The sequence below is a fragment of the Oncorhynchus mykiss genome, chromosome 20 (genome assembly GCF_013265735.2).
Source record: "Oncorhynchus mykiss isolate Arlee chromosome 20, USDA_OmykA_1.1, whole genome shotgun sequence".
NCBI lineage: Eukaryota > Metazoa > Chordata > Actinopteri > Salmoniformes > Salmonidae > Oncorhynchus > Oncorhynchus mykiss.
Window position 1 is genome coordinate 8,283,986 of NC_048584.1, and position 13,226 is coordinate 8,297,211.

Below are 13,226 nucleotides of genomic sequence, written 5' to 3' on the forward strand. Positions count from 1 at the left end.
TGCTCCATCTCAACTCCCCACGGAGCAAAAAAAAAGGCATGTGATTGTAGGTGCGAGTAAGGATGACAGAGGCAGAGAATATTACTGTTTACAGGAAATGTATTCTTCCTTCACGCGGTAAGGTGGGGAATAGGGGCTGGACGGAACCAAAGGAAGATCAAGTTAAAAATCCCCTCTCCTACCTTACCCGCACCTACAGTCACATACCTTTTTTTCACTCCACAGGGAGTTGAGTTGTAGCAGGGTGTTGCGTTCCCTACTCCAAGAGGAGTATGTAACATTATTCTATGATATAATGGTGGTCTACAAACAAACGTTTAAGGTGCATGCCGCCACCTACTGTGCTGGAGTGTGTGGTCAATCACGGTTTACAACATTAGCTCCACATTTCTAAATTATCCTATTTAACTCAGTGTTTCCGAGAAACTAAAAAAGAGCTCTACTACCTGGCGGAGCGTCGTACATTACGCCATTAATTTTCATAACGGGATTCGTAACTACGCCTTTTATAATATCTCTGACTACATTTCCCAGAGACCCGAATACGCATACCTTTTTCAAAAACGACGCTGAAAGTGACGTCTTTGTTATGCGACCTTTGGAGAAATGGCGAGCGGCAAAAAGAGTGCACTTCTCTCCTCTTTGGCGGATTATGGAGACGATTCAGAGGCAGATTCCGACCCAGAGGTAGAAGAAACAGGTAGATACTTTGCTTAACTACTGATACTGATGGCATAGAAATGAGAATTTTGGCCCCAAATCGGTTGCAACTGAGACGAAAGTGGGTAACCGGAAATCGCTTTGTGTAGTTCAACAATGTTGTTGGCTAGCTTGTAACAGTAACGTTAGCTAGCTAAAGATAAATACTATATTGAGATGTTAACTTTAACGTTACTGTTCTAACTAACTTTGTCCCCGGCACGGTAAACAAACACTGAATTGTCATCGTTATCTAGAAAATGGCGTTGTGTGAGCCTGTACAGAATATACTTTATAAAACGTAAGGCTAACGTTAGCTAGTTTTGTGTGGATGGAGGGTCATGTTAAGATGCCATCATCACCGGTTACGGTAGTATCTGAATCATATACATATAATTATGTTTCTATGATCTGAACTCTAACTGCACACTTGTTGCTAGATCACAAAATACGGAAACGTGCTGTACCCATAGAGAACCTATTTAATTACTAGAGGGCTATGTCGTACGTAGACGTTAATAGCTCAAGAATTGGGTAAAATTGCAGTCATTGGTCAGGGAGAAATCCAAACCAGTCTAATTGGAATGAATGACAGTAGAGACATACTCCTGATTTTACTTATGCAGAAATATACAAGTAAGGCATGTGAACCTAAAATATTTTGTATGGGTTTTATATACACTTTCTGAATTACGACTAATGTAAACAGACCATGAATGTCGAAATGTTCGTTTTCTTGGAGATCTGTGTTATTATGAGATACAATATCAGTACTTGTTGCATTTACAACTTGTCTAAGTCTTATCAACTGATTTCAGCAAGTATATGGCTGTGCATTGGCTGCATTGTTTGAATGGAATGTTGGCATATTGGCAGTAACGTTTTAACAATTTATGTAATCATTCCTGTAAAACAGTGTAAGCTAGCCAGCCAGACAATCTTATCACAGCACTGGCAAATCATGGTTGACCAACAGGGCTTTGAAACTAAGTTTTTGGTCCACCAGCCACTGTGGCAGGTGGATTAAGAAATCTACCAGCCACTCAGATTTTTTTTACCAACCATTAAGGTCACTCAATTTGGAAAATTTCAAGTACTTTGAAAGTTTCTTTAAGTGCAGTCGCAAAAACCATCATCTCTATGATGAAACTGGCTCTCATGAGGACCACTACAGGAAAGGAAGACCCAGAGTTAACTCTGCTGCAGAGGATACATTCATTAGAGTTAACTGCACCTCAGATTGTTGCCCAAATCTCAACATCAACTGTTCAGAGGAGACTGTGTGAATCAGGCCTTCATGGTCGAATTGCTGCAAAGAAACCACTACTAAAAAGACACAAATAATAAGAAGAGACTTGCTTGGGCCAAGAAACATGAGCAATGGACATTAGACCAGTGGAAAACTGTCCTTTGGTCTGGTGAGTCCAAATTTGAGATTTGTTTCCAACTGCCATGTCTTTGTGAGACGCAGAGTAGGTGAACGGATAATCTCTGCATGTGTGGTTCCCACCGTGAAGCATGGAGGAGGAGGGGGTGCTTTGCTGGTGACACTGTCTGTGATTTATTTAAAATTCAAGGCACACTTAACCAGCATGGCTACCACAGCATTCTGCAGCGATACACCATCCCATCTGGTTTGCGCTTTGTGGGACTATCATTTGTTTTTCAACAGGACAATGACACAACACACCTTCAGGCTGTGTAAGGGCTATTTGACCAAGAAGGACAGTGATGGAGTGCTGCATCAGATGACCTGGCCTCCACAATCACCCGACCTCAACCCAATTGAGATGGTTTGGGATGAGTTGTAGAAAATAGTAAAAATAAAGAAAAACCCTTGAATGAGTAGGTGTGTCAACTTTTGACTGGTACTGTATATATCTAGGTGGTTAGAGCCCTGAATGCTGATTGGCTGACAGCCGTGGTATATCAGACTGTATACCACGGGTATAACAAGTTATTTTTACTGCTCTAATTACATTGGTAACCAGTTTATAATAGCAATAAGTCACCTCTGGTAGAGGTCGACCGATTATGATTTTTCAACATTGGAGGACCAACAAAAGCCGATACCGATTAATCGGACGTTTTTTTGTGTTTTTTTTAATTACATTTTTATTTATTTAATTATTTTAATGTTTGTAATAATGACAATTACATCAATACTGAATTAACCCTTTTATTTTAACTTAATATAATACAATATAATACATAAATAAAATCTATTTTGTCTCAAATAAATAATGAAACATGTTCAATTTGGTTTAAAAAATGCAAAAACAAAGTGTTGGAGAAGAAAGTAAAAGTGCAATATGTGTCATGTAAGAAAGCTAACGTTTAAGTTCCTTGCTCAGAATATGAGAATATATGAAAGCTGGTGGTTCCTTTTTAACATGAGTCTTCAATATTCCCAGGTAAGACGTTTTAGGTTGTAGTTATTATAGGAATTATAGGACTATTTCTCCCTATACCATTTGTATTTCATATACCTTTGACTATTGGATGTTCTTATAGGCACTATAGTATTGCCAGCCTAATCTCGGGAGTTGATAGGCTTGAAGTCATAAACTTGCATGAAGAGCTACTTGGCAAATGCAGGAATGTGCTGTTTGAATGAATGCTTACGAGCCTGCTGCTCCCTACCACCACTCAGTCAGACTGCTATATCAAATCATAGACTTAATTATAATATAATCAACACACAGAAATACGAGCATTAGTTTCCGGATTTGACATATTAATGACCTATCATTTCGAAAACAAAACCTTTATTCTTTATGGAGGCGCTACCAGGAGACAGGCCAGTACATCAGGAGACGTGGAGGAGGCCGTAGGAGGGCAACAACCCAGCAGCAGGACCGCTACCTCCGCCTTTGTGCAAGGAGGAGCAGGAGGAGCACTGCCAGAGCCCTGCAAAATGACCTCCAGCAGGCCACAAATGTGCATGAGTCTGCTCAAACGGTCAGAAACAGACTCCATGAGGGTGGTATGAGGGCCCGACGTCCACAGGTGGGGGTTGTGCTTACATCCCAACACCGTGCAGGACGTTTGGCATTTGCCAGAGAACACCAAGATTGGCAAATTCGCCACTGGCGCCCTGTGCTCTTCACAGATGAAAGCAGGTTCACACTGAGCACATGTGACAGACGTGACAGTCTGGAGACGCCGTGGAGAACGTTCTGCTGCCTGCAACATCCTCCAGCATGACCGGTTTGGCGGTGGGTCAGTCATGGTGTGGGGTGGCATTTCTTTGGGGGCCGCACAACCCTCCATGTGCTCGCCAGAGGTAGCCTGACTGCCATTAGGTACCGAGATGAGATCCTCAGACCCCTTGTGAGACCATATGCTGGTGCGGTTGGCCGTGGGTTCCTCCTAATGCAAGACAATGCTAGACCTCATGTGGCTGGAGTGTGTCAGCAGTTCCTGCAAGAGGAAGGCATTGATGCTATGGACTGGCCCGCCCGTTCCCCAGACCTGAATCCAATTGATCCAATTGAGCACATCTGGGACATCATGTCTCGCTCCATCCACCAACGCCTGTAGTGTGGTTTTCCACTTTAATTTTGAGTGTGACTCCAAATCCAGACCTCCATGGGTTGATCAATTTGATTTCCATTGATAATTTTTGTGTGATTTTGTTGTCAGCACATTCAACTATGTAAAGAAAAAAGTATTTAATAAGAACATTTCATTCATTCAGATCTAGGATGTGTTATTTTTGTGTTCCCTTTATTTTTTTGAGCAGTGTATTAAAAAAAATGCCTTATTTGCATAAGTATTCACCCCCTTTGCTATGAGACTTGAACTTGAGCTCAGGATTTTGTCAAGGCACATATTTTGTTGTGGCACAGATATGGGGGAAAAGTACCAAAACATTTCTGCAGCATTGAAAGTTTGGAACGACCAAGACTCTTCCTAGAGCTGGCCGCCTGTCCAAACTGAGCAATCAATGGAGAAGGACTTGTTCAGGGAGGTCACTCTGACAGAGTGGAGTTCCTCTGTGGAGATGGGAGAACCTTCCAGAAGGACAACCATCTCTGCAGCACTCCACCAATTAGGCCTTTGTGGTAGAGTGGCCAGAAAGAAGCCACTCCTCATTAAAAGGCACATGACAGCCCACTTGGAGTTTGGCAAAACGCACCCAAAGATTCTGACCATGAGAAACAAGATTCTCTGGTCTGATTGAACTTTTGTCCTGAATGCCAAGCGTCACATCTGGTGGAAACCTGGAACCATCCCTACGGTGAAGCTTTGTGGTGGCAGCATCATGCTGTGGGGATGTTTTCAGCTGCAGGGACGGGGATACTAGTCAGGATTAAGAGAAAGATGAACTGAGCAAAGTACAAAGAGTTACTTGATGAAAATCTGCTCCGGGGTGCTCATGACCTCAGACTGGGGAGAAGGTTTACCTTCTAACAGGACAACAACCCTAAGCACACAGCTGAGACAATGCAGTCGTGGCTTCGGGACAAGTCTTTGAATATCCTTGAGTGGCCCAGCCAGAGCCTGGACTTAAACCCGATCGAATATCTCTGGAGAGACCTGAAAATAGCTGTGCAGCTACTCTCCCCATCCTAACCTGACCGAGCTCGAAAGGATCTGCTGAGAAGAATGGGAGAAACTCCCCAAACACAGTTGTGCCAAGCTTGTAGCATCATACCCAAGAAGACTCGTCGGTGCTTCAACAAAGTACTGAGGAAAAGATCTGAATACTTATGTAAATGTGATATTTCAGTTTATTTATAATAAATTTAGGAAACATTTCAAAAACATTTATGGAACTATTTAATCAATTTTAGAATACGGCTGTAATGTAACAATGTGGAAAAAGTCAAGGGGTCTGAATACTTTGAATGTATCTGCAATACAAAATACATGTGTGTATGTGTCCCATCACAGTCCCTGCTGTTCCCTAAGGTGTATTTTTGTTTTTTAAATCTGATTCTACTGCTTGCAACAGTTACCCTATGGAATAGTTTCATGTAGCCATGGCTCCATTTAGCACTGTGAAGATACCTCTGGTGGCATGTCTTGTGGGGTATGCATGGGTTTCCGAACTGTGCGCTGATAGTTTAAACGGTGCATTCAGCATGTCAATACTTCTTACAAAACCAAGTAGTGATGAAGTCGATCTCTCCTCTACTTTGAGTCATGAGAGATTGACATGCATATTATTAATGTAAGCTCTCTGTACTTTTAAGGGCCAGTCTTGCTGCCCTGTTTTAGAAAAAATAAAATTTTCCCAAAGTACCTCTTTGTGGCACCTGACCACATGACTTGACAGTAGTCCAGGTGTGACACAACCAGGGCCTGTAGGGCATGCCTTGTTGATGTTGGTAAGTAGGCTGAGCAGCTCTTTATTATGGACAGATTTCTCCCTGTTGTATCTACTGTTGCATCAACATATTTTGACCATGACAGTTTACAACCCAGGGTTACTGAAACTGACTGTAGCTCTTTAAGTTAAGTAATTTCACTCGCTGTAGTAGCTGACATGTACAGTGTTGTCATCTGCATACAAATACACTGGCTTTACTCAAAGCCAGTGGCATGTCATTAATACAGATTTAAAAAGTCGCCTAGACAGCTGCCATGGGGAATTCCTGATTCTACCTGGATTATGTTAAATAGGATTCCATTAAAGAACACCCTCTGTGTTCTGTTCGACAGGTAGCTCTTTATCCACAACACATACGTTTCTCCAGCAACAGACTATGATCGATAATGTCAAAAGCTGCACTGAAGTCTAACAAAACAGCTCCCACAATCTTTTTTTATTATCAATTTCTCTCAACCAATCATCAGTTATTTGTGTAAGTGCCTTCATGTTGAATGTCCTTCCCTATATGCGTGCTGAAAGTCAAAATGCTATATTACAGTAAACAAATTGAATCTGGTCAAACACAATTTTTCCAAAAGTTTACTACGGGTTGGTAACAGGTTGATTTGGTCAGCTATTTGAACCAGGAAGGGTGGCTTTACTATTCTTGGATAGCGGAATGACTTGCTTCTCTCCAGGCCTTAGGGCACACAGTTCATTGTAGGCTTAGAAGATATGGTAAATAGAAGTGGCAATATCGTCCATTATTATCCTCAGTAATTTTCCATCCAAGTTGTCAGACCCAGGTGGCTTGTCATTGTTAATATACAACCATTTTTTCACCCTGTCCACGCTCCACTTTTAAGAATTCAAAATTCTAATGCTTGTCTTTCATAATTTGTTCAGTTATACTTGGTAGTGTCAGTGTTTGTTGTTGGCATGTTAAAGGGAAAGCCAGCTGCAAAGCCTACCAGATGAGCTAAATGCCTTCCAAGCTAGCTTCGATGCTAGCAACACTGAACCATGCATGAGTGCACCAGCTGTTCCAGACTACTGTGTTATCACACTCTGTAGCCAATGTGAGTAAGACCTTTTAAACAGGTTAACATTCTCAAGGCTGCAGGGCCAGACGGATTACCAGGATGTGTACTCGTAGCATGCGCAGACCAGCTGGCAACTGTCTTTACTGATATCTTAAATCTCTCCCTGACCAGGGCTGGGCGGTATACCACATTTTACTATATACCAGAGGTGATGCACGGACCGATTTTGAGTTTTTACTTGACCTTCTATAATGGTGTTTCAATGTTTGATTTGTTAAATGTGATACGCATCTCCAGTGCATGTGTCATTTAAAAAATAGTTTACGCCCTTTGCTTCTTGAGTCATCTCATTCTTGCTGCTGCATGCTGCTAAACACAATAAGCCCTGTCACTCAAGGAGAGAGCACTTCCTTGCCGTTCACTCCAAATGGTCAGATGGATGCAAGAATGTTGGTGACATGCTGCTTTCCACAAGAGTTCTATAATTACACTATATTTCTTTATCTTACGGTCTAAAAACTACTGGTTGCTAGTTTGTTTTAGCAACACCTTGCTAAGAAAATACAATGTGTTCGCCTGCTAATGCTAATTGCAAGTTAGCAGGCTAGCTAGCTTGCTAAATGTACTAAGAGTCAGAGAAAATGTATATAGTTAGCTAATACTGCCTGGTACCAGTGCTGGTGTAGGCCTAGGTATGCAAGTTTGTGCAACATCTTATCAGAGAGGAATAGGCAAAGCATGAATATGTTGGCTGGCTAGCTAGCTAGCTACATGAAGTATGAACATGTGTAATGCAACATCTAATTAGGGTCACCTGGAAACACTGACAGACTTTGGTTCCTACCCTGTCAATCATTTCTCACTGGCTTATTTATTTGTTGTCATGTCAAACAACAATGTATTCAAGTTGCTGCCCACTATGTTCCAACTATAAGATTTGAAAAATTATCATATTTCCATCATTCCAACAGTTCAATTAACTAGGCCTAGATTTTTTTCCCCCATATCACGCTGCATGGCACAGTGTGGAAATTGACAAATGCTGAAAGTGCGTGTGGGCAAAAATAAGTTCAGCATCTCCACTTAGGCAAAAAAGATAGTTCTATAATGAAGAACAGTGTCTTGCAGGATTCAATAGTTGGAATTGTAAGAGTTGTTGTCTTGTCCCATTCTCTGCAATTGTCATTTTAATGGAATCCAGAAAGAACGAACAAAAAACCTGTCCTCAAACATTTACATCATAAGGTGCAAAGTTATGGTCAAAGACACAACATCCACATCAAATGTAATATTTTTCTTGATCAAATAACATGGAAAACTACTTTTTGTTCAGTATATATTTACCATCCTTACAAACCATTTAATGTACAGTGCATTTGGAAAGTATTTAGACCCCATAACTGTTTCCACATTTTTGTTACATTATAGCCTTACTCTAAGTAGTGTCTTCTGTCTGGCCACTCTACCATAAATGCCTAATGGGTGGAGTGCTGCAGAGATGGTTGTCCTTCTGGTAGGTTCTTCCATCTCCTCAGAGGAGCTCTGTCAGGGTGACCATCGGGTTCTTGGTCACCTCCCTGACCAAGGCCCTTCTCTCCAGATTGCTCAGTCTTGGTGGTTCCAAATGTCCAATCAATTGAATTTACCACACATGGACTGTAATAATGTTGTGGAAACATCAATGGTGTTGCGCAGCTAAGCAGTCGTGGGTAAACATGAAGTACAGGAGGGGATTAAGCACGTACACCTGAGGGCACCGTGTTGTGTCAGCTAAGGACCCTGGGATTGAACACCTCCCTCTGCAACTGGATCCTGGGCTTCCTGACGGGCCGCCCCCAGGTGGTGAGGGTAGGTAACACATCCGCCACGCTGCCCTCAGGTGTACGTGCTTAATCCCCTCCTGTACTTCATGTTTACCCACAACTGTTTAGCTGCGCAACACCATCATTAAGTTTGGTGACAACACGGCGGAAGTAGACCTGATTACAGGCGACGATGAGACCGCATATTGGGAGGAGGTCCGAGACCTGGCAGTGTGGTGCCAGGACAACAACCTCTCCCTTAACGCCAGCAAGACAAAGTAGCTGATTGTGGACTGCGGGAAAAGGAAGGCTTAGCACGCCCCCACAGGGCTGTAGGGATCAGGTCGAGAGCTTCAAGTTCCTGTGTCCACATCACTAAGGCCCTAACATGGTCCAAACACACCAACACAGTTGTGAAGAGGGTAGGACAATGCCTCTCCCCCCTCAGGAGGCTGAAAAGATTTGGCATGGGCCCTCAGATCCTCAAAGTTCTACAGCTGCAGTATCGAGAGCATCTTGACTGGCTGCATCACTCCTTGTATTATAGTCTCGTTATTTTGTTATTAGTTGCTTCTTTTTTTTTTCAGCAACTGTTTTCTACTTTTTAACTGCATTGTTGGGAAGTAAAGTAAGTTGGGCTCGTAAGTAAACATTTCACAGTAAAGTCTACACTTGTTGTATTCGGCGCATGTGACAAGTAAAATTTTATTTGCTATCCGGGGGTCCTTGGGACATCCTTAACCCACTTTGAAGTTCACATTTTAAAATAGTTAGGTTAGGGTAGGGATGTCACAAGGATACCGGATTAACCTTTGCTGAGCTCGTTCAGCTGTTAACATGGTAGATATGTTTGTCTAAAATATCTATTGGCATAATGACCAACCAGTAAAGTAAGTTGAAAAAACTGTTTTTATTATAGGTACTTGTTATACAAGGCACACGCATTACGAAAATGTCAAAGAATAGAGGCTAACCAATCTCCACTTGATATTAGGTCAGGAAGCCGGCAACTGAATGCTGCTGTGTTTCCAACCTGATAACCAAGCTCTGTCATTCTGCAGAGGGCCATGGAGTAGGACTGGTGTCTGCTGCCTATGGAGAGGACGACATTAGCCGGATTGAGGATGGCGACGACAAGGCATCTGGAGACGAGGACAGTGGGGAGAGCTCGCGTAACTCAGTCAGTTCTCTTTCTCCTTCTAATTTAGTCAGTCTCTTTCCCACAGCCCCCTGCTAGAGGTATTTGTCAGCGGTGCATGTACGAGTGTGTGTGGTCACACTGTTAACCATTTGCATTCTTGTCTTCATTAGGAAATGGAAGAGTCTGATGAGGGCGGAGACACAGATGATTATAAGGTATTTTAAACCCCCCGCATTTTGGTATGGTTTGTACTTGTGAAATGTTTGTTAGGGGTTCATGGGGCTAACCAGCATTGTCTCTGGGTGTGCAAAGAAAAGCAAGGATTTTGTTCAAATGATGATAGTGCCACTAGGTGGTAGTGTTGAGCTATAATGTTTTGTCTCTATTCACCGATACCAGTATAGAGCGGAATAAACAACATCCATTATTTCAAGTTAAGTATAGCTTGGTTGTGCACACTGGATGAAACACCTTTGCATTATAAACTTTGAATTATAGTTATCATGTTAAATCCGCACCAATAAGACCAAGCTTGATCAAGATGTGCCATTTATAGTGCAGCAGTCAGTGTATGAGTTGGAACAGCGTGTTCGATGGACTATATTCCAGTTCCTGCCACAGTGATTGATGCAGGTCAGGAGGGCTTGATGCTGCTCAAACAATCAATCATTACAGGGCTTGGGCCACATAATGCCATAGTATCCTGTGTGGGTCTGACAATTAGCAATTAACAATTCTATGATCAGGCCATGAATGCAATATGTCTGCAGAACTATAGCATTCCACAACATTGGGGGGGGGGGGGGGGGTCAGGTAGGGAGGTGGAGGACTGGTGAGATGTTGTGTGCATGTGTATCTGTCAGGGAGGTAGAGTTGCTGTAAACTGATCCAGAACCTGCCAAAAGGGGGGGTGTTTTCACTGGCTACTACTTCTATACTCCCACGAGTTTGGTTTATATTTTGCTACTGCTGCCCTATACACCGGAGACACACTATTTATTATGAGTTATGCCTCGTCAGCCACACCATTGACCCCCATTTTGTCCTAAGAGCTGAACTCTGTTTCGACTGCGTTGAGGTGCAACAGGCCCTTCCCTATGTCTTTTTCTAGTCATATAGAGTTGGTTTAGACGAGGCTAGTTTTTGTAAGAGATATCTAGGAGAAAGCTCTCGTGTGAAAGTTCAACATTGCTTACTGGTAATCTAGGGGAGTTAACCGAGTAGCAGTTCTTTCAAACTCGTCTCCAACTCTTAGCCAGACTATTGAGTAATGGCTTGGTTGGTTACACAGGCATGATTTATCAATCTGCTGTTTTCACTTATGGCCTGAAAATGCAATGGCTTTGATTAGATTGGATTTCATAATTCATTTTTTCATAGAGAAAGACTTAAAAATGCCATATCTGAGTTATAGATGTACTTTTGTGTCATATAACAGTAATAATGGAATGGATTTATAGAGGTGTTTCATTTATATAATGTAATGGAGATGTTGGGATTCTTTCATTGTGGCCTGCTTTCTTTTGAAAGGCTCGGGGTGGGCTTGGGCTAATGCCACAGACGAGAAGAACCATAGAACCAACACGGCCTCTCCCCTTTTTCAGTGAGAAAGCGATGGGCGGAGGGGTTTTCACCAAATGTGTCCGTGCCCTGGTTATCACATTTTGGCTCTTGATCGTGTCAGGGACCGAGTGGGGTAAGGGTTGAGAGAAGGGGGTTGTTTGATTGTATCTCTTGCCCTCTCTCTACCCCCTTGACCTGTGTTTGGCCCATAGTGAAGACGCAGTAACCCAGAATAATGGCCGTTTGGCCACGCTGTTCTGTTGCTGTATTTTAGTATTTTATTAGGAACCCCATTAGCTGCTGCCACTCTTCCTGGGGTCCAAACGTGTTCAAGACAACACATCAAAACAATAGTGTACCTACATTACCGTTCAAAAGTTTGGGGTCACTTAGAAATGTCCTTGTTTTTGAAAGAAAAGAAAGAAGAAAAAAAAGTCAATTTAAAATAACATGAAATTGATCAGAGTTTTCAGCTGGGCTAACATAATTGAATTTTTTTCCCCCTAATGATCAAATAGCCTTTTAAAATGATAAACTTGGATTAGCTAACACAACGTGCCATTGGAACACAGGAGTGGTAGTTGCTGATAATGGGCCTCTGGACACCTATGTAGATATTCCATTAAAAATCATCCGTTTCCAGCTACAATAGTCATTTACAATATTAACAATGTCTACACTGTACTTCTGATCAATGTGATGTTATTTTAATGGACAAAAAAATGCGCTTTTCCTTCAAGAATTTCTAAGCGACCCCAAACTTTTGAACGGTAGTGTAAATATACTGAACAGCAATATACATTTGAAGTGCATCAATTTCAAAGATTTTACTGAGTTTTAGTTCATGTAAGGAAATCAGTCGAAGGAAATTCATTCAGTCCTAATCTGTGGATTTCACATGACTGGGAATACAGATATGCATCTATTGGTCACAGATAACCAGTCAGTCTCTGGTGTAACAATCATTAGCCTCATGCGTCGCGACACATTTCCTTTGCATAGATCAGGCTGTGGAATGTTGTCCCACTCCTCTTCAATGGCAGTGTGACGTTGCTGGATATTGGCAGAAACTGGAACAAGCTGCTGTATACGTCAATACAGAGCACCTCAAACATGCTCAATGGGTGACATCTGGTTAGTACGCAGGCCATGGAAGAACTGGGACATTTTCAGATCCTTGTGACATGGAGTTGTACATCATGCTGAAACATGAGGTGATGGCAACGGATGAATGGCACGACAATGGGCCTCAGGATCTCATCACGGTATCTCTGTGCATTCAAATTGCCATCAATAAAATGCAATTGTGTTCGTTGTCCGTAGCTTATGCCTGCCCATTGCATACCACCACCGCCACCATGGGGCACTCTGTTCACAACATTGACATCAGCAAACCGCTCACCCACACGATGTCATACACGTGATCTGCGGTTGTGTGGCCGTTTGGACTTACTGACAAATTCTCTAAAATGACAGAGGCTGCTTATAGTAAAGAAATTAACATTACATTCTCTGGCAACCGCTCCGGTGGACATTCCTGCAGTCAGCATGCTAATTGCACGCTCCCCCAAAACTTGAGACATCTGTGGCATTGTGTTGTGTGACAAAAGTGCACATTTTAAAGAGCGAGTGACAGCAGTAGAGTTGCAGAGGCAGGC

General features: G+C 42.4%; 1 protein-coding gene across 5 annotated transcripts in view; it reads left to right on the forward strand.

Moving 5' to 3' along the window:
* The first annotated feature begins 551 nt into the window (after positions 1–551).
* The window catches only part of LOC110498908 (SAP30 binding protein), a 45,710-nt gene continuing 33,035 nt past the window's right edge, over positions 552–13,226 (forward strand). For all 5 annotated transcript variants that reach the window (XM_036955710.1, XM_021575607.2, XM_021575608.2 and 2 more), the window contains exons 1-3: positions 552–700; positions 9,926–10,044; positions 10,176–10,220. In XM_036955710.1, the coding sequence (XP_036811605.1) occupies positions 607–700; positions 9,926–10,044; positions 10,176–10,220 (258 nt within the window). In that variant the 5' untranslated portion in view covers positions 552–606. The remainder of the gene's footprint in view (positions 701–9,925; positions 10,045–10,175; positions 10,221–13,226) is intronic.